Source organism: Chiloscyllium plagiosum, unplaced genomic scaffold (genome assembly GCF_037043375.1).
Source record: "Chiloscyllium plagiosum isolate Xiang-an unplaced genomic scaffold, Cpla_swu_hap1 HiC_scaffold_9, whole genome shotgun sequence".
NCBI lineage: Eukaryota > Metazoa > Chordata > Chondrichthyes > Orectolobiformes > Hemiscylliidae > Chiloscyllium > Chiloscyllium plagiosum.
In genome coordinates, this window is record NW_028270147.1 from 75,743,898 (window position 1) to 75,766,400 (window position 22,503).

The 22,503-nt window shown below is 38.9% G+C and overlaps 1 protein-coding gene and 1 long non-coding RNA gene across 9 annotated transcripts in view; one reads left to right on the plus strand and one right to left on the minus strand.

Moving 5' to 3' along the window:
- Positions 1-22,503, plus strand: part of LOC122554547 (uncharacterized) — a 77,467-nt gene that overhangs the window by 44,153 nt on the left and 10,811 nt on the right. For 6 of the 8 annotated variants that reach the window (XR_006313017.2, XR_015758184.1, XR_015758185.1 and 3 more), the window contains 2 exons: positions 1,815-1,919; positions 21,530-21,681. Coding sequence is in view for 4 of the 8 variants with exons in the window: in XM_087990813.1 (XP_087846939.1) it covers positions 21,607-21,681 (75 nt within the window). In the remaining 4 variants the exon portion in view is untranslated. Of the gene's footprint in view, positions 1-1,814; positions 1,920-7,565; positions 7,637-21,529; positions 21,682-22,503 lie in introns of all 8 variants that reach the window. The other 2 variants (XM_087990811.1, XM_087990812.1) reach the window with 2 other exon arrangements.
- LOC148149168 (uncharacterized) overlaps positions 1-22,503 on the minus strand; it is a 199,823-nt gene that overhangs the window by 39,061 nt on the left and 138,259 nt on the right. The window lies entirely within an intron of this gene.

The following is a 22,503-nucleotide window of genomic DNA, read 5'->3' on the forward strand; positions in this document are numbered from 1 at the left end:
AAAGACTGTCTACAGCCTGGAGTCATTTACTAGGTGTGGAATTGCAGCAGACTGAAAATGGAGACTCACGGAAGTTGAAATAAAAGTCCATATTGTACTGTGCTTCATATTGTTCTTCATAAGTTGCTGATTTTTTTTTTCGAAAGGATGTTAGAACATGATCTGGTTGAATTCAATAATCACAAATTTACTATTGTACTATTTAAGTTGTGGTTTCCTAACATTCTTGGGGCAATCGGGACAGCAGTTTTGTGGTTAGGCTTAATGGAGATGACGGATTGAAATGCTAGTAGTTGCCATGTTCTCATTTGATTTATTGCACCTCAAAACGGCTTGAAACTTAATTACAGCAAATTCGCCTAAATAACATTTTCCATTTCTATCCCTAAAGTAAGCATTGGAAGAGAGGATTTCTCCAATGCTACCTTTCGTTGTGCAAAGGATTTGCAGAGTGTCACAGAGAGCACATTCGAGCATTAGGTCAATTTTGCTTTTATAGGTCAAGATAGATTAGCATGCAGAAGTAATTGAATGAATAGTGATTCAACCCAGGAAGCAAGTAATGTGCAACCAAACTCTCATTAATTCAAACTTATCAAACTAGTACTTACCTTTATTATTGGGAGCTGATATTTGGAAAAAAACTGTGTTCAGAATGGTAGGAGCTCACCTTCTGTACTTGGGCTTGATAGTCAACTATCCTAGTAACTATCCCCACAGATGCTATTCATCATTGTTTTATCCTTACAAGACAGGTCAAAAGGGCTCTCATGGCACAGTGTTAGGGTCCCTGCCTCTGGATTAGGAGGCACAGGTTCAAGTCCCACCTGCTCCAAGTGTGTCATAATATCTTTGATCAGAAAAATAGATTACATTTAAAACTAAATGTAAGACAGGTCTAAAGCACTCTTGCGGTGCGGTGGTAATGTTCTTGTCTCTGAGCCAGGAGACTTGGGTTCAAGTCCCACCTGCTGTGAGATGTGTAGTGACATCTCTGAGCAGGTGGATTAGAAAATGTTTGGACCCTCTTGTGGTGCAGTGGTGGTGTCCCTATCACTGCACTGAGAGACTTGGGTTCAAGAGCCACTGCTCCAGAGGTTTGTAATAAATCTCTGAGCAGGTTTATTTTGTCAATCAATTTCAAGCCTTATCATGCAGTTGTTTTCTTAATCTTGTGAATGATGCATGATGCTACTTTTTAGTTTTGATGAATCTTATTGGCCTGGTTGTTTGAAGTTGGGCTTAATACGTTGAGGAATGATAAAAGAAAATCCCAGTGTCCCATTTTAAAATAGTTGCTGAAATATTTACTGTGACTGGGTGGGACCATTATTGTAATCAATGATATTTTCAGGGAATTCTGACAGGTTTGAACATCAGGTCATTAAAAACAATAAAACACTATTCATTTTAAGATAAACTAAAGCATCTAGAATTCCACAACTTAGTAAGGAAATTGAATGTTGGGACGATTTCTTCAATAAGCAAAAATTCTCACATTTGCTTCTGTGCCACTTTGTAAAGATACGTGGTGAGATGAAGAGTACTTCAGGACAATAATCTTCAGTTTTATTCACTACATCCCAGAGTTATTACATCGTCAAATATCTACGTAATAAGAAAATCTATAAGCAAGTGACCAATACCTAATAAATGTGACAGTTCTGTGTCTTGAAATCATACAAAAGCATTTTCTTGGGAATTGATGGTTTTCACCGATTACTGAGAGTGGTAATACTGATATGTGCAACATGTTGAAAAATCACTGAAACATCAATTCCTGTACTAAATATATCTTTTCCTTCTCTTTTCAGAAAGCAAAAGACAAAAATATCATGAGACCAGACAGTGGAACAGACTGAAACAAGCATAAATTCAGCTGTGAAAAGAATTCAAAAGGGTGTTTTTTAAAAAGAAATGTAAGTTTTTTTTTGCTATCAGTTTACTTTTCAGAGTAAATAGAATTCAGACCTAATAATACTGTTTGAATCCCACTGTAAATCTTTGTATATCAGTTTAGTTTTTATTTCCATCCTCATTTCCTTGCTAGGTGCTGACAGGGAGAAAGAGTGTTTCTATGCAACAGCTGTGGAAAAAGTACTAACAGCACTTTAGGGGTGTAAAACTGGATTGTTGTGTTCTTCATTCAGCTATTAGTTGAACGCTTGGCTTCACCAATCTCAACCAGGTCATTTGTGGAACGGTTTGCTCTGCTCATCTGTAGTGTGCCATGTGAATCAGAGGGTGAAACAAAGTCTTTGACAGGCTACAACACAAGGAAAAGAAACAATGACTCAGAAAGACCAGATTGGAGTAGACATCAGAACCAAGAAAGGAGGTGGCGTGGGCTCGTGATAAAGCACAGGAAAAAGAGAGGCAAGTGAGAATGAACAGGACGTAGATCTGGGGGCAGGAGAATAAAGAGGAAGAGACTGGACATTTAAGGGGAAACTGAAATTGCCGATGATATAACAGTGATCTACCCAAGAATTGGTCTTTGTTCTTTCAGGCCTCATGGTCTTTCCTTTTCTATAAGGGAGCCTCCATTTTCAATTTCAATCTGCAGTATGACTAAGGAGCAGATTCACAACATGTATCCTGTCCCTCCTTCATGCAGCCATGAAGACTTGATCTCTGCCCTGAAGCAGCTATTGTCCTAAGGTTCTATCCCTTCTGCCATTACTGAAACTGCAAACTGGTTTCTATCATTGGGATGTGGCTCGTAACCCTGAACACAGACAGAGACAAACAGCCACTGAATTCTCAATTGCCCCAGTTATTCCTGCCGACAATAATAGCCACAGGAAACACAATTCAGGTCATGTCACCAAACTCAGAAGAGGACAGCAGTAGTACAGAAAAAGTGAGACACTAACCCTTGCAAAAGTTAGGATGCCATTAATAAACACATTGCATAATTCAACACTGTGTACACTAATCTTTTTTTAAAAATGCTTTTATGCCTGAGTTGTGCCATCAATTACCATTCTGTCAAACTTCTTAAATTTTCAAAAACAGGAACATCTGCTACATCTTGCAACATCTGGTATTTTGGTTTTCAGTACAGTATGTTGCTAGTGTTTTCTTTAAAAAAAAAACCTTTTGAAGCATCATTACAGGGTACCTTATACTATATCTTTCTTTTTCATGATTTGAGAACGCAAGACTTACCACATCTAATACTTCTGAAAACAGGTGGTTCATTCTCTTTATTAAATCTGTTTATGCAAAAAATCCATTGATGAGATTTACTGTTTGTTTTCAAGCTCCTATTGTAATGTTTCTGAGCCCGAGATTTGTTTTCAATGTCATTATTAAACTTGGCTGGCACAAAACTCGTTTTATATTGAATGTACAGCAAATGATAATTACTTTTTTGACATTACCTCTTTGAACACAAGTGCTGCCCATTTTATTTGGTTTAAAGCAAGCATCAAATGTGGAAGTCTAATTGATCAGACGAACTTTGTATTTAAACGGTGCAGATAGGTTTAGTAGCATGATGTAAGGCATTAACATTGTATAGTCATCAGAATCCCCTTGTATCAATAGTTTCAGCGCTTAATGGAGAGATGGAGATAAATGAAAAATCACCAGTAGCAGAGTTTGGGTCCAGAATAGTATTGGTAGCGGTTGGTTTGTTTTTGGGGGACTAAGATGGAGTAATTAGGTAGGGTTGTGCAACCTGGATTGTTATACATTGAATCCTGTTGTTGGCTCACACACTATTATGGTTTTGGCCCAGGATAGGATTGGGTTCGGTGGTCATTTCCTTTGTGGCCGAACTGACCACAAGTACTGCCAGCTCGCTCATGCAGTGTGGGGCATTTTCATTAGATATCACAAAAGCAGACAGGAGGAAAAGTCCATACTTTGCATCTTCTCAAATGAAGAAAACAGTCAAAAAGAAAATTATTTATGGCTCATTTCACAACACAATTTCCTCCTTCCCCACAATGGTCTGAAAATGAGACTTCGTGTAGTATTATTAGGTCGTGTATATTCCTAGGCCAACATACTAACAACAGCAACATGAAAGAGCAAAGGTAAGTTTTAATCACTCAGATATTACTCAGCAGCATACTGCTCACCGTTACTGCATTGACTTAATCTAATGTATTTTACAAATCTCTAACACAATTGCCATTTACATGCATGTGTGAACTGAGGTTGAAATCCATTGTCTTAAGATATCAAAACGTGTTAAGTTTCTGAATTTAAAAAGAGCAAGTCCTTGAAATGAGACAAAGCAGGCATTTATCACGGGGAAACAATAGGACATTAGTTTCAATTTATTCCAGCAAGAAACAAAGACATATGGCTGGTGTGTGAGCCAGTTCTTCAGGAGGTACTGTTAACTATGGTGTGTAGAGAGCTAAGTATATTCTAGACATTATTCTAGACATAATTAGTTCCATAAATAACTTCCTTTGTTTGCAATACATCTAATATTTTCCATTGTCTTTCAATTGTCAATCCTTGCAATAACCAGTTTTGTATGTGCTCATTATGGAAAAAAAATCTATAGTGTAATTACTTCCACCCCAATGACATGAATTGATCCACGCTGTGACTACCATAAGAAAAGGATTAGATCATCATCAGACTAATTATGGAAATAGGATACAGCAAATAATATGGGACCCTTGTTGGGTATGTTAGAGATCTAGTTGCACAATAGATTTTATATAAATTCTTACTGCTATAAAAAGAATTCTGACATAAAGCAATCTGAACCACTATATCAACCTTCTAATGTTACAATATTAATCACATCTCAAATTTGCCCAAGCATTCTCAGTCATTTAGTATCCATAAAAAGTAATCACTGCAACTTCATTTTCTGGTAAAGATACTAAGCTTACTTCAATGTAAGACATTGTGTAAGTGACCAACATCTAATTAGCATAAGAACTTTTAAAATTATTAAATCAACAGCTCTTTTCAAAAATTGGTTACTGTTGCAATTTTCAGTTTGACTGCCTTTATTTTGGTTGAGATGAACTTTGAAATGATCCTAAGGCATGATTTGAAGACAAGAAGTTGTTCATTTTAAAAAAAAAGACATTCACTCAATAGCCACAACATAAGTACTCACATAAACTGATCAGTATTCCAATGCAGTTTTTATAGATTGCCATACACAAAATGTCTTTCCACATTTACAAGAATAATTGTTACGAAGAAATTCATTGCATTTGAAGCATGTGAGATATATTTAAAGGATCTATATCAATACAGACTTTTCTTTCTTTTTGTTGCCCTGTGACCACTCCTTAAACAAGGGTCCTTATTTACTACAGTACCAATTGAATTGCACTATATCATTAAGTTCCTGGGTAAGAAGAGATGAACAAGTTCACCTTCTTTATTCCCTTGATTGATTGCAACAAGGTTAATTTACAAAGCATCTCTTCCTTTATGGATGCATTTCTCCCAGACCAAATGAATTTGAGTTTTAAATGGAGCCAATTTAACCAGGCTTTGAGTTAACAAAAGAGTTAGCTTATTAGTTACTAAACAAGAGAAGTAATAATGTAACACAATTGAACATAGATTAGGAATAAGATGTGAGACATAAATTTGGACCAGGAAGATTTTTTTTTCATTCGTGAAGAGTAGATAGTGGAATTTTGAAGCTGTTTTATTGGCTAGTATCAGGAGCACTGCCATTGATAGTTGAGCAGTCATGGAGTCATAGAGATGTACAACACAGAAACAAACCCTTCAGTCCAAATCGTCCATGCCAACCAGATATCCCAACCCAATCTAGTCCCACCTGCCAGCACCTGGCTCATATCCCTCCAAACCCTTCCTATTCATATACCCATCCAGATGCCTTTTAAATGTTGTAGTTGTACCAGCCTCCACCACTTCCTCTGGCAGCTCATACCATACACGTACCACCCTCTGTGTGAAAAAGTTGCCCCTTAGGTCTCTTTTATATTTTTCCCCTCTCACCCTAAACTTATGGCCTCTAGTTCTGGACACCCCACCCCAGGGAAAAGACTTTGTCTATTTATCCTATCCATGCCCCTCATGATTTTATAGACTTCTTTAAAGGTCAGCCCTCAGCCTCCGACGCTCCAGGGAAAACAGCCCTAGCCTATTCAACCTCTCCCTATAGTTCAAGTCTTCCAACCCTGGCAACACCCTTGTAAATCTTTTCTGAACCATTTCCAGTTTCACAACATCTTTCCGACAGGAAGGAGACCATAATTGCATGCAATATTCCAACAGTGGTCCAACCAATGTTCTGTACATGCACAACATGACCTTCCAACTCCTGTACTCAATACTCTGACCAATTAAAGGAAAGAATACCAATGACCTTCTTCACTATCCTATCTACCTGCGACTCCATTTCAAGGAGCTATGAACCTGCATTCCAAGGTCTCTTTGTTCAGCAACACACCCTAGGACCTTACCATTAAGTGTATAAGTCCTGCAAAGATTTGCTTTCCAAAAATGCAACACCTTACATTTATCTAAATTAAGCTCTTTCTGTCACTTCTCAGCCCATTGGCCCATTTGATCAAGATCCTGTTGTAATGTGAGGTCACCTTCTTCTCTGTCCACTACACCTCCAATTTTGGTGTCATCTGCAAACTTACTAACTATACCTCTTATGCTCGCATTCAAATCATTTATATAAATGATGAAAAGTAGTGAACACAGCACCGATCCTTGTGGCACTCCACTGGTCACCGGCCTCCAGTCTGAAGAACAAACCTCCACCATCACCCTCTGTCTTCTACCTTTGAGCCAGTTCTGTATCCAAATGGTTAGTTCTCCCTATATTCCATGAGATCTAACCTTGCTAATCAGTCTCCCATGGGGAATGCCTTACTGAACTCCATATAGATCACATCTACCGCTCTGCCCTCATCAATCCTCTAACTTACTTCTTAAAAAAACTCAATCAAGATGTACACCTGCAGTCATTGTTTGGCTGTAACAGTCCTCTTTCTGAAGAAAAAACATGCTGGAATTAAAAGTTCACTTCATCCATAAGTGGGCTGTAATCTGTCATTATGTCTGTTGTCAGACAAGAGTAGGCAACGCTTCTTTTTTGAGAAAAAAACAAAGCCGAGATCATTGGAGTTTAAGGTGAGCTACCCTCACCTGCTGAATTGTTTGATTTACAGTGATCTCCTAATACTACAACACCATCCCTTCAAAAGCAGTTTTCCTTGATACAAGCCGTGAAACGTCAATATTCTGTTACTAACATAACTGAACAAAAAAAAGCACAAGCTAGATTTGCAATATGGGCTTCTGATGTGCACTAAAGTGAAGCTGATCAGAATCTTCACCCTCTCGATTTGAAACTCTTGAATCCACTTGGAGCCAGACACCAGAAAAACACTAACGTTCCTGTTCAATTGGATGAAAGTCTTGTCGATGATTGCTTTTATTTAAACCGGAGATAACTGTGGGTATCGGTTAAGTATGTAGACATGTCATTTTGCTCTAATAGACTGAAGTTGAATATATTTTTTAAGAAAGGCCTCATCCAGCAAGAAACTGGTTGTATAACCAAATGTGTAATAATCCTCCTACAGATGATGGAAATGTTCATCCACTGTACTTGGACCGAGAGTAAGCGTCCTACGAGAGAAAATGTGAGTCAGTGGTGAGTTGCTCATAGGCAAAACCTCATGTGCGCACTTTTGCTCAAAGTCGGTCTGAATCACAGAATAATATAAAATAACTGTACTAGCAACAGGCTAAATATAACACATCCATTCACCTGGAACCAGTATTGTTTCCAAAATTAAATTATAATCCATACAGTTCAATGTGTCCGTGCTTCAAACTGCATCTCCACTGGAGCACAACCAGATGAGATGTAAAACAGGGTACCTCTGCTCTTTAACATGGATGTAAAAGAACCTATGGGACTATTTCAAAGAAGATCAGAGGGGTTATGTACACAGCGTGCTGACTAGAATGTATCCTTCATTCAAAACTATTTGTTTCTATAAGTTTCACAAGTGTATGGTTAAGTTACTTCCTTCCTTTTGATGGGAAAAGCACATCCTGCCTTGATTATCACATGTCTCGTAGATGCCCAAACATTGTGAGAGTCACAGCGAGGAACATTTCATGAGTACTGCCCAGTATCAAGAGCAAAAGGTAACCAGGGAAATTCAAAATTAAGACCTAATAAGTCCAGTAAGGAATTCAGGAGATGTTTCTCGAATTGAAAGGGTTAAGACTAAGGATATAATTTAGGGAAGATTGTGAAACATGCTATCTCCTGAAGTAATTAGGTCAAGGAGCTTCAGTGTATTTAAGAGAAATTTTACAGGAACCAAAGTTGCTGAAAATAATAGTTACAGTAGGATGAAAGACCACTCTTCTGGAAGATAATCACCGTCTATTTCTGGGTGTTGCACTTTAAGAAGGAGGTGAAGTCACTGGAGGGAATGCAGAAAAAAAATTAATTAAGGATTGTACCAGGGATGAGGAATTTCAATTCAGAAGAGAGATTGGAGAAAAGTTTAGACTGTTTGACTTGGAGGAGTGGCTCAGTAGTTAGCACTTCTGCCTCTCAGTGCCAGGGACCCAGGTTCGATTCCAGCCTCTGGCAACTGTCTGTGTGGAGTTTGCACATTCTCCCGTGTCTGCATGGATTTCCTCCGGGAGCTCCGGTTTCTTCCCACAGTCCGAAGCTGTGCAGATCAGATGAATTGGTCATGCAAAGTTGCCCATAGTGTTAAGTGCATTAGTCAGAAGGGAATGGGTCTGGGTGGGCTATTCTTTGGAGGGTTGGTGTGGAATTGTTGGGCTGACAGGCCTGTTCCCACACTGTAGGGAATCTAATCATCAAGAGCAACTCAGAAGCTGGGAATACTGGGGTGAGTAACTCACCTCCCAAAGCCTGTTCACTATCTACAAGACAAAAGTCAGCACTCTCCACCTGCCCTAATGGGTACAGCACCAACAATACCCAAGAATCTTGATACCATCCTGGATAAACGAGAGTCTGTAAAATTTGCAGACAGACAAGAGACAATAGGTGCAGGAGTAGGCCATTCTGCCCTTTGAGCCTGCACCACAATTCAATATGATCATGGCTGATCATGCTTAATCAGTATCCTGTTCCAGCCTTATCTCCAAAACCCTTGATTCCACTATCCTTGAGAGCGCTATCCAACTCTTTCTTAAATGAATCCAGAGACTGGGCCTCCACTGCCCTCTGGGGCACAACGTTCCACGCAGCCACCACTCTCTGGGTGAAGAAGTTTCTCCTCATCTCTGTCCTAAATGGTCTACCCCATATTTTTAAGCTGTGTCCTCTGGTTCGGCACTCACCCATTAGTGGAAACATGTTTCCTGCCTCCAGAGTGTCCAAACCTTTAATAATCTTATATGTCTCAATCAGATCCCCTCTCAGTCTTCTAAACTCAAGGTATACAAGCCCAGTCGCTCCAGTCTGTCAGCGTAAGGTAGTCCCGCCATTCCAGGAATTGACCTCGTGAACCTACGCTGCACTCCCTCAATAGCCAGAATTTGGAGACCAGAACTGCACACAATACTCCAGGTGTGGTCTCACCAGGGCCCTGTACAGCTGCAGAAGAACCTCTTTGCTTCTATACTCAATCCCTCTTGTTATGAAGGTCAGCATGCTATTAACCTTCTTCACTACCTGCTGTACCTGCATGCTTACCTTCATTGACTGGTGTACAAGAACACCCAGATCTCTTTGTACTGCCCCTTTACCTAAATTGATTCCATTTAGGTAGTAATCTCCCTTTCTGTCTTGCCACCAAAGTGGATAACCATACATTTATCCACATTAAACTGCATCTGCCATATATCTGACCACTCACCTAATCTGTCCAGGTCACCCTGTAATCTCCTAACATCCTCCTCACATTTCACCCTGCCACCCAGCTTAGTATCATCAGCAAATTTGCTAATGTTATTACTAATACCATCTTCTATATCATTAATATATATTGTAAAAAGCTGCGGTCCCAGCACTGATCCCTGCGGTACCCCACTGGTCACTGCCTGCCATTCCGAAATGGAGCCGTTTATCACTACTCTTTGTTTCCTGTCAGCCAACCAACTTTCAATCCAAGTTAGTACTTTGCCCCCAATACCATGCGCCCTAATTTTGCTCACTAACCTCCTATGTGGGATTTTATCAAAAGCTTTCTGAAAGTCCAGGTACACTACATCTACTGGATCTCCCTCGTCCATCTTCAGAGTTACATCCTCAAAAAATTCCAGAAGATTAGTCAAGCATGATTTCCCCTTCATAAATCCATGCTGACTCTGACCTATCCTGTTACTACTATCCAGATGTGTCGTAATTTCATCCTTTATAATAGACTCCAGCATCTTTCCCACCACTGAGGTCAGACTAACTGGTCTATAATTTCCTGCTTTCTCTCTATCAATCTACCACCTTCAGCACTCAGTCCCTTCACCATGACAAACAGCAGCAGTACCATCTACAGAATGTACTGGAGCAACTCAGCCAAGCTCCTTGAACAGCACCTACTAACCCATGATTTTATCACTCACAAGGGCAAGGGTAGCAGATATTGTGTACACTACCTCCTGCAAGATTCCCCAACCCATGCCCTATGCTGACATGGAACCATGTAACTGTCCCTTTTCTGTCGGTAAGTCTAAATTCTGGAACTCCATCCCTATCAGTGCTGTTGATGTCCCTACACCACATGAACTGCCTGAGTTAAAGTCGTCCGACCATAACTTGCACTTCGGGATAGGCAACATGTGCCAACCTCGCAATATTGCCCACATCCTGTGAAATAAAAGAAGAAATTTCTCCATAATGCATCCATTACTTTTGTATTCCAAGTATGAGAAAGTGCTTCTCTGGTCCATCATCCTGTGAAACAGATGGGAAAACTGCAAAAGTGATCAAAGGAGAAAGGACTTTTAATTAAAAGCTTTGAAGATACCTATACCATTCCTTTTGTATGTGATTTGAAATTATTTAGAGAGCTAAAGATGGTAAGGCCACTATAATTATAGCTGAAATGTATACACACAGTTTGCATCATAGAACAAAGCACTAGTAAGCATTGAAGGTCATATTTTACCATGTATTCATGTCAGAGCTTTGCCACATTAATGGACTAGAAACTGTTTTATTTGACGCACTCGAAGGTTTTCCACCTGAAGGCAGAGGAGCAAGCAAAAGTGTGTAGGAAACATTTGGAAGCCCACATGGGTGGAAGTAAGTAAAAGTTACGTTGATGCCATAGCTACCATTTGGTGATGGTGCTACCAATTAAATAGAATGGCAAACAGCAGCGTGGAAAGAATTGACCAAATGGTAAAAACACATGTGATGCAAAATCCAGATTGATCTTCTGGATTCAGGGTTGGAACGTTAGAGCTGGGGCGGGTCTGCTCCACCCTCCTAACCAGGGGAACATATGGGAGGATCTAAAACTGACAATCTTAACTTTGGTGAAAAGCTTGCACCAGTCTAGATGGCTCCACTTAGATTACAGTCCTGTAGATAGTAATCAGCTACAGTTGCTTACACCCTGTTTCTTTTTTTTTTGTTGTTGACTGATGAAGGAAGGGGAAAAACAATGCAGTCTTCGAATCTGTCCAACAGTTGGAGGTCTACTCCTGATGTCTCAGTAGTTTTTAGCTTGCAGTAAGGAAAATTGACTTCAAACAGGATTTTAAATATGTTTCCATTTTTCATTTCACTATAGAGAGAACACAACGTAATTGGTCTTTTAAACATGGAGTTTCCCATTTGATAATCCAAACAGTTTTTCTCTTTTGAGTCCCATGGAGAATTTAACGCACGGAAACAGGCTATTCAGTGCAACCACTGGCCTCCATCACTTCATTTCATCCTACCAGCATTTCCTCCTATTCCTTTTCACTGACTTAATTACTTATGCCTTCACAAAGGTACTTTTAAGATGCTCTTTTCATCAAAAGTATTGCTATTGCTGATCTACTCTTCATGGTGTATTTAGTTCTGTTTCCACAAGCTAAGACAGTAACAAATGCATGGAGGGACACGTTAGATGGATTGGGTTGGTTTGGTGCAAATCAGTTCCAGTGTTTGGTTCTGTACACGGAGTACCTGGAGATCTAAACCTTGGATTCAGAATGATTTAGTACAATGGAGCTTATAAAGACTTTCCATTTGAAAGATCAAGACGAACAATTATAGAAAATACTGTCAGTATACTGAACAATTTGTAATAATAGCATTAACTGCAATACAAAGCAGATATGTGCTTTAGTTTGAATTTTCTGAAAAAAAAAGCAAAATCAGACCCATTGCTACTTTTATTTCATAGACTTAGTCTTATGTTGCAGGTTATGCATACTAACTGCTCTGCTCATTCTTTATACAATAATATTTCAACAGTGTGGTGTGCGAATCACCAGTGCTGCTAATCTGGAATCTAATCTAGAGTGACATCCAGAATGGTTGTGTTCTCTTTCTAATGGCTGTGAATCGTCTTAAGGTTTCAGTGGTGTTACGCTAGGCCTCACGATGGGCACACTCCCATATTCAAACCACTCACAGACTCTGTATAACTCTGTGCTTTCATTCTGCAACTCAAAGACCCCTTGCTGTCATACCTTTTGGATGCTGAGATACAGATGCACCACCAGGGGTGAAGGCAGAGGTAATGAGATACTTTGCGATGTTAATAAGCCAGGTTTGACATTATGTTGCACAAAGTGACTCTTTCACAATAACATTGTTCATTTTAGTATTTTGCTGCAGTTAATCTTTTTTAAATACTCATATGTATCCACACAATTGTGGCTTTTATTTTGAGCCAGATGCTGTGTTGTAAGAATTACATTTCAAAATTCATACAAAATCAAAGGCAATAAATGCAATTACTGTCTGTTCTGCTGCTAATTCAAAACCTACTCTCATCTTGTGGGCTGCAGGGGAACTTAGTGTTGTTTATCAGAGTAACCTTTTCTTTCCCCCTCTTTGGTGTCAGAAATTATTACAAGGCCAAAATGGATCTTGTACAAGGGGTGATGCTGGTAGACTTGCTTTAGAATGAAGGTGGTAGTCATCTGGTCTTTGGACCATCTCCCTCACCACTTCTCTCCTATCGCTCCAAAATAATGAGATAGTGGGGCTTTATAATGACACAAGTCACATCAGGGAGCCCAATAAGATGCCATGAATTTAAATAAAGAGAATTAGGAGAAAAGGTGCATGAAAGTAATTTTAAGAAAAACAAAAGATTTAATTTTTAATTAAGCCAAAAACACCTTTCACGATAAAAGACTTTATATTTCTTTACAAAGATTGCATTGTCTCATATTCTTGGAATATTGAGAAAAATGATCCATCAGCAGTCTTGTCTATTGAAACAAACCCTAAGCAACATGAAAATCACTTCCAGAAGGCAAACAAATAAACATTTAGGAATTATCAACAGGATGAAGTATTCACCGTTTAGATTAGCTCCTCTAATAGTCTTCCTTTGATCTCATGTAAGCACTGTATTCCAGAGAAAATACCGATTCATACAACGTCAGATACTTGTATCACGTAACATTTCAATGATGTTCAATTAAAAGGTTCAACGGCTGCCTCACCCTTCCATTTGAGTTTGTTCCAGTTTCATCATGCAGTTTGACAGGTTTAATTTCAATACAGATTTCCATGTTCAGCATTGAGCGTGCTCTGCAACATCTTACAGTAGCAATTAGTCTAATCTCTCAGATCAAAGGAAGCAGACTGCTGGAGAGCGAGAAAGCCCAGGGTGCAATTAATGATGGGCAGTAAATCCACTTCAGAAATTACTCTTCAGTCAGAAACTAATTCTTTCTGCTTTGAACTCATGTTTCTTTGCAAAATTGGTCAGTACACCTCATTTTATTCCATTAAAGTGTTTCTGCGCTATTCCCTGAGTGTCTGAGTCAAGTGGGCAAATTCTACCACTTAAAAAAAATACTGATAGACATTTTTTTCCCACATCTGCTTAGAGCTGAACAAGTCAGTTTAAAGTTGGTTCAGTTTATAAGTTTTTGATCCGTTATTATTTCAGTCAAGAAAATCTGCCACCTTTAGCCAGTTAATTTCTGAGAAATTTTAATGTTTAATACTCGAGTTAAAACAACCATGAGCAAAACATAATGCAGAATGGGAGGATACCAGGGACGATGAAAGAAAGCTGACAGTTGGCTTAAAGCTGTCTGTCATCAATTTAATCCATTCATTTTTTAAAAAATCGTACAGCAGAGAAACCAAATAAAATCTGGAAACAAAGATAAAGAGTTAAGTATTAAACCATATTTATTTCTTGTAAAACCGTGAGGCTGTGCAGTCTTCTGCTTAATTCATTCCCTCTGACAATTAAACCCTCACTCCCGTCCCATGCAACTTCATCAATGACAATTTGCTTGGAGTGCAGAAGAATCTTATTGCTCTCATGCTTTTCTGAACAGTTGACTACGTAGTAAAAATTGAGTTTTATACAATAAGTGTTTGTGACATGGTTACAATTTCCTTGCTAAAATCATGTATCCTGCCGACCCACAAATGATAATACTGTTTAAGGTCAGTTAATATTAGTTAATAATTCAGAATCAAAACAAAATCCTCCAAGTTGAAATAGTTCCTGATCTCTGCTAGTTTGCATTTTCACTTTGCTACTTCCACATACAAAGCTGCTACAAAGTATTGAAACATGCCAACGTTTGATGGTATAATCTACTCATTTTACAAATCCAGTATTTACAACACTTATGTTTTCCCAGAAACTGGGGCAAATATAGAATGACAAAATTCTGGAGCACAAAAGGAGGCCATTTGTGCCATCTTCCCTGCCTCTACTAACTCTGCAGTTAGTTCCACTGCCCTGATTTTTCTCCCCCATGTCCCTGCAATTTATTTCCTTTTCAGATATTGATCCAACTCCCTTTTGAAAGCATCTGTTTCTACCTGTCCATCAGGTAATCTTTTTACTCTAGCTTTGAAACATTTTTTATTAAGGAGAAAGCAATATTGTTCCTGTTTTAAATATGAAGTTTATTTTTGGTTTACATTGTTACTGAGCCCAGTGACACAAACACACCCCACTCCCCACCCCCCCTCCACCTCCACCCCATGGAAACAACTTATCTTAAACCAACCCTTTATGAATCACCTACACAGCCAGTATATAAAAGCTTTCTACTTCACTGTACCGTAATTTGAGCGTTTCTGAAACCCATTTAACATCCCCAGTGTGCTTACTTTATAACATAGTATCTCAGCAAAGACTCCTGTTACTACGCTAAAGTGCTTATGGCCATCGTAGCAGTATCAGCGGCAAGGATGATGCGCATGTAATGGAGGTTTGTTCAGTCTTTAATATATAATATTGTGCTTTTCAATGGATCCTGTACATCATTCATCTGATAAAAATGAACTAAGTTCAGTTAGCAGCTAACAGTGAGCTCAATGAGTGCAGCTGTTACCGCAATGACCATTTAATGAGCTGAAGCAAACTTGCAATACTGAAAATTTTCTATTGGTGTCTTTATCACATTTTAAAATTTTTAATGAAAGCTTTCCCAACATCTGAAGAGTTTTCTGTTATGAACTTGCTGAAACTTGATAAGATTGCTGAAATGATTGAAGTAATGCGATATGTTCTGGAGATGGGTGTGTAGCTAATTTGGGTGATGACTGTAGTCAAATGAGGTATCGGAGTAGGAGAATGTTCACGGAATTGGTTTCAGGAGAAAAATTGCTAGTTTATGAATACTGCAGAATGACCAGTTCTGTAATACGAATGATGAGTAGGAAAAAAAAACCCATTCTCAGTTCAGCATTCATACACTTTATTGCACTTGGCCACATTTAAAAACAGTGACTTTATTATAGCATTGGAACCTTGTGTTCTCTTTAATGGGTTGGAAGACTGGTAGGTACAGATCTGATTTCTCTTTGAAGTTGTATTCCCAATTGAACATGTTAATTTAATACTTATCCAACAAGGCACCAAAATAGCCCCTTTTCCTAACCAGTCATTGTCTTATAGGACAAAAATGCAGAGAGAAAGAAAATAGATCTGTTGAGATTTTGAATTGAATCTAAAATTTCTGCTTTTAAAATGTGTTTGTGGGGTTTGGGCATCTCTAGCTAGCTCAGCATTGAATGCCCACCCAATTACCTGCGAGGAGATGGTAATGAGCCACCATTTTGAACTGTTAAATCTCACATGATACTGGAGCACCAGTTAGGAAGGGAGTTCCAGGATTTTGACCCTATGAAACTGGAAGAATGATGAAGTAGTTCCAAGTCAGGATACTTTGTGACTTGGAGGGGAAGTTGCAGTTCGTGATGTATCCATGCGTCTGATGCCTCCTTGGTAGTAGAAGGTGCTGTTGAAAGAATTTGAGCTGAATTGCCAATCCTAACTGGAATGACAGTAGGACATGCAGGAATAGCCTTGGCCTCCATCGGAACATCTGAGTCAGGATCTGACTGGGCTGCAATGACTCATAGTTCAGTACTCCCTAAATAAACAGAATCTGACAGAAAAGAATGCAACGATCCACTGATGGCTGGGTACAAAGCCTCTTGGGAGGCTGGTGAGGAAGAAAATTGTGGGCATTAATTTCATGGCTTATTCATCAAGGTACACAGCAAATGACAAATTAATACTTTTCAGTTAAAGGCTTGAGATGACAGGGTTGTCAGCTTTTACAACAATTACAGAGAGGAGTGTAGTTAAAGTTAATGCTACAAGAAATTTTGTAGCAACGCACACTGGAAAAAAATCCCAAACCCAATCACAGCCAAATTAAATGAGAGTTTGTGACATGAGCTCAGTAAATATTTTAATTTTCTCAGGTACACCATCTACACTGAATTCCTGCTGTATTGATTTAAGTTTCTATTGCTCAGAAAACAGTTTTAATTCAATTATTGGAAATGATTTTTAAAAATCTTTGTAACCAAAGATAACTGTCTATGGGGCTAACTGAGTTCACATCTGTTTTGCTGACAAATGTTTAGCACATGTCCTTTTGGCTGCAAACTGTTACAGTAAGTATGCAACAGCCTGGGAACATTGGATATTTTCCCTTATAGTAGCAAAACGTTCCCACCTCAATCAGAGCCTTCTCAGTGCTAGAGTGAAGCAAAGTTGCTTGAATCTGAATAGAGCGTTTAAAAATAATCACATTGCAATATGGAACATATTAACTCAAACGACCCTCCTGGCTGCTGGACTGCATAATCCTAAAATAGCACGACCACATTAAGCAGCACAAACCTGGCTTTCTTGACTGTGGGTGGAATGTGCCTTGTTAATACAGCTTCAAGCTTCTTTTATGTGGGGTGTTCTCATGGAAATACATCAGTCACGATGTTCCCAAAGGAATGTGGTATTGAATGCACTTTTTTTCTTAAAAAGAATTAAGTGTTGGCAACCTTAAGATTAAAAAACATTTAATATGAAACTGGGCCAGCATTTCTGTGAGAGAGAATTGACTCTGAACCAGAACTATTGAAGTCACTGATTCAATGATGTTTGAATCACTTTTGCTTCACTGGTTGGTTTTCCAACTCACTTTGAGCTGAATTACACTGAGGAGCACTGCAAAGCAGAATAAATTGACAGGACCACCTGTTTCCCACAAGGGCACATTGGCCTCAACTTGTTTCTAGAATATTCCTGCCAACTTCTGGAATGGTCTGTCATCAAATCTGTCTTGTACCCCAGCAAAAAAAAAAGAGGGAAATAAGAAAACTTGATTTCTTTTCAGGGAAACATTTAATGAGTTGATCTGAAAGGGGGGGCTTAAAAAAGCCCATTGTGTTGGCACTAGTACAACACTGGCTGTAATCCAAAGGATGAAAGAAAAGCAATGACTGAAGCTCTTAATAATTAAATACAGATATTGTTGATCCATGCAGGTACACAGATGCAATCAGGGATTGAAATAAAAATGATTTTGTTTTCCCGCTGGGAATAAATCTAATCTTGTCTTCCGTCAGAGCAGAAAATTTAGGTCAGAAAATCTGAGCCATGCCTTATGACCCAGGAGGAGATGCTCCATTTCACAAACACTCGCCCTCTAGACTGACTGGTTAAGACAGTCTCTTCAATTTGGCACAGGTCACTGGCCATTCCCATGACAGATGCTGTTAGCAGTTCAAGGCCCTGTGGAGATCAGTGATCAAACACAACCTGATCCCAGATTCACGTCTGTCGCTTCTTGTTTAATGTCTGATTTTCAGCGAGGGTGCAGGGGGGCACAATGCAAGATTCTGCCTGAGCTATTGCTTTTTAAAATTTCCAATTGACATACAAAAGCTGATCTGGAAAATGCACAACCAATTGGAAGAAAATAATTACTTATAATCCTTTAGCGTTTGATTCCTATGCACCAATAAACACTTGTTTACATTTTAAGGAAGATTATTACTTTGTTTTATTGATTTGTAGGAAAAAACTACTATAATTTTGCTTTGCACCTCTTTGTAGTATAAAAAATCCAAAGTCATGTCACTATTTGAAAATAAGTTGTCACCCTCTTGAGAGAGAGAGAGGTGAGTTAAAGTCTTCTGAGGGTCAGAATAGTATGCTCTTCCTTAGAAACTGATGGAGGTAGAAGTGGTAAGCAAGGGAATGGAAATTGTAGCATTAACTTTACATACATGTACATCCCTAACAATCTGATTACTAAATAGCAGAGCCAGGCTTGAGGGGCCAAATGGCCGCCTCTTGTTCTCACCTTGGAGATTTATATGATCGTAAGCATTTTTGCATTTAATTAATTTTAAAATTGGAATACAATATTGAATATTTAACATTTGGGCCGTTCCTTTTCTCAAAGGAAGGCCTCAATCCCTCTTTTTGTGAACAGGAAACAAACACTAAATGTGCAATTATAGATCTGGTTTGTGATTTTGATTCATATTTCATCTGAAAAAGTGAAATCTTTTTTTGTTTAAAATGTTTGAACCAATAAATGTAAAAACAAGTTTGTATTTTCAATTTTGCATGGTTCCATTTCTTAACCGTTGAGCTATTGATAATTATCCAGAGATTGCACGTAATGTATTTCCTTTTGGAACATTGCACTCACACCTTGCATCTTCAGTTGCCAGTACAAACCTGTAGGATACGTCAAAATGTAACTTCAGAGAACTGTCAATCAAAACAAAAATACCTTTAACCTATTTCTTACGTCCATTGGTGTCAAGATTCATTTTGTACCTCTGAAGAAAATGCATAATGATTAGTAATTAGTATGATGCAGCATGTTTGCTGGCGCTTTGATGCAGTGTGGGTTTTCCAATTATCTGGTCTCCATGTAATTGTCTTAAGGTCAGTTGAGCTGATTCAAACAAGAACTGAAACTTGACCTGCCACAGAAGCCACAGTTGTCAGCACTTGCGAGTGGTAGAGTTCAAGAGGAGCCGCAGTGGTGAGCTGCAGAAGTGAATCATCAGCTTTGCTGCAATTAATTCATTCAAAAAAAAAGCCCCAAATTATTAGCTGTTCAAATTTCGCTTCTGTGAGATTACAAAGGTAACCTTTTGATATTGAGAGTCATAAGATGACAGGTGTTTTTTGAAAGGTTCTGCAAGATGTTTCTTTATGATTTAGAAAATAGTTTGAATGAGTTTCTTCATTGGCAAAACACTGAAGTCTTCAATCCTGTCACTGGCCTGCAAATAAATTGCCTGTGTCACTAAAAGTACTGATTATGGTGGTGTAATCAACAATTATTGTAATAATGTGAATAATGTGTTGATGTCAGATCATACATTATCATTGGAATATACTGGATGGAATCAGAAATTTGGAAAGACATGCAATAAAAGTAGTTTAGTCTGTGCAAAAAGCTAATAGGATATATTGTCACAGAAAGTGAAGTAATGTCACATGATCTTGGTCTTTTCTCAGCTTCTTGCTGCCACATAGTTTACAAGTGACTCTTCTTGCAAAGTGGATTTCAGCCTCTTTAGCAGGAGAATTTTCACACCAGTCCTTTTTCCTGACACACTAGCTTAGCAGAAGTGATTGCTGCACACTCCTTCTTCCTTCTAGTTAGTGTACAACAACTTCTGTTTTGAGCATTGTGAACTTCATTAAGTCAGTTGTTTTTGAGATACGGTTGTCCCCATCATCCTAAAACCCCAGTCAGTTTTCCTTTCCGACCTGTGAAACCGCTCAATTGAATTGGCTTTGTTAAGGATAAATCATCCCTCAACTGCATGTGGTCAACCAACTCCAATGATAATCCAGTCCTGCTAATTCCATTTTTTAAGCTACCATGCTCTCACTCCATTTCAAGTCAGTGCAGATATAAAGGTATCAATACTTTTTCCGCGTCCCTGGCTATGCTTATTAAATTTAACCTACTCAACTATGCTACTTTTTCAAAAACAGGAGTTACTGGAAAAGCTCAACAGGTCTGTGGACAGAAATCAGAGTTAACATTTCAGGTCAGGTGACCCTTCAAAAAACAATGCTATTTTTTCACACATTTAAAGTAGGCATCGTATATTTCTATTAATTCCTTGTATGTAGCTTTTTCTTCGTCAATTACTTGCAAAGCCACCCATTTCATACAATGTTGCACTGACCTGTTCACTGCATGGATTCATACCAAGGCCCCTTATAAACCTTCTGCTTTATTCAGACTTGTGGGTTTTTCAGTCTTGAAGGCCTTATGCTCAAAACATCAACTCTCCTGCTCCTCAGATGCTGTCTGACTTGCTGTGCTTTTCCAGCACCACACTCTTGACACTTTTTCAGTCACCACAAACACGATTCCATGCTTGTCTGTCACTTGTGACCACTGTATAAGCCACTTATTCTCCATGTGCTGCTCAAGAGTATTTGCAGAGTAGATAAGAAAAAGATGACCTTTACCTGAGGAACTTTTTGCTGTGACTTTATCTTGTCATGAGGCTGCAAAAGAGCAGTCACATGATGTTACGTCACTTCCTATGATGAGGTCCCTTTACAAACTCATACTTAACCGTTTATCTGATGTGCACACTAAATGTTAGATTTTTCCAGCTCTGTGATATAATCCTGAAGATTAGATCTATAATCTTTAATCATGTGCCTAGCTAAAGAGTCTTCACTCTTCCTTCAAGCTTCTCCAAAATCTTTATTGTAGCAATAAAGTGAATTGTTTATTTACAAAGGAAATATCTTTTTTTTTTCCCTGAAAGACCCCTCCCTGATACCTCTATGATTTTCTCAGGTTGCTCACAACAGTGAGTGGAAAACTCCAGGCTGTACCTGGATGGTTGTCAACCTTTCATACTTGACCAGAATTCATGTCAAAATGGGTTTGCAAATGGTTCAAAGCAAATACTACACATGGAGAATTCCACAAGGTGCCCAGAAAACACCAGCAAGTTTGTGTTGTGCATTGTTTGAAATGGATTAGGGTTTCGATTATTGCTGACTGAGTTTGAAGGGTTTCCTGGTGATTTCTTTTTCACTTTCAAAATCTGCCTTTTACTTTAAAATGGATCCACTCAGATTTCATTGCTTTATCTCTTCAGATTCCTACAACATCCGTTAATCTCTACCACTTGGTACGGAAGACTGTTGAAAGTGGACCTTTCTGTGGCCATGGTTCATGTTGTCCGATGACTGGCCAAGTGGAGAACTTGTTCTGTTGACTGGAGTTTGGAAACATATTCCCCATTTGCAGGTAAGTCATTCTGTGCACTTGTTACTAGCACATATTCACAGTTTTCTTCCAGATTCGCTATTATATCCTTTCAATATGAAAGCAATTCTTCTTGTATGTGATGTGAACCAAGATAAACCAAAACTTCTGTTGAGGGATACAGGGAAGTGTACTGTAGATACTGGGAATAAAATTAAATCAAAGCTACATACTGGACATATTCAGCAGGTTATGTAACATCTGTGAAGAGAAAAGGAGTTAATGTTGCGGGTTGATGAATTTTTATTAAACTTATGAAAAGTTCTGACAAAAAAATTGAAGTGAAACATTAATACTGTTTCGCCCTGCACAAATGCTGCCTGTCCTGCTGAATATTTACTGTTTCTCCTTCTGTCCTGTGAATTGTTCTGCTGTTTGCCTTATACCATTTGTTAAATCGACCGTTTGCAAAATCGGGCGGCACAGGGGTACAGTGGTTAGCACTGCTGCCTCACAGCGCCCGAGACCCGGGTTCAATTCCTGCCTCAGGCAACTGTCTGTATGGAGTTTGCACATTCTCCCTGTGTCTGCATGGGTTTCCTCCCACAGTCCAAAGATGTGCAGGTTAGGTGAATTGGCCATGCTAAATTGCCCATAGTGTCAGGTGAAGGGGCAAATGTAGGGGAACGGTTCTGGATGGGTTGCTCTTCTGAAGGTCGGTGTGGACTTGTTGGGCCGAAGGGCTTGTTTCCACACTGTAAGTAATCTAATCTAATAAGTGTAGCTTGCAAAGTAACACTCAAATGCAATCCCAATTGCTTGCTCATAGTACCTTTTGACAACTTTCCACAAATTCAGCTTTAA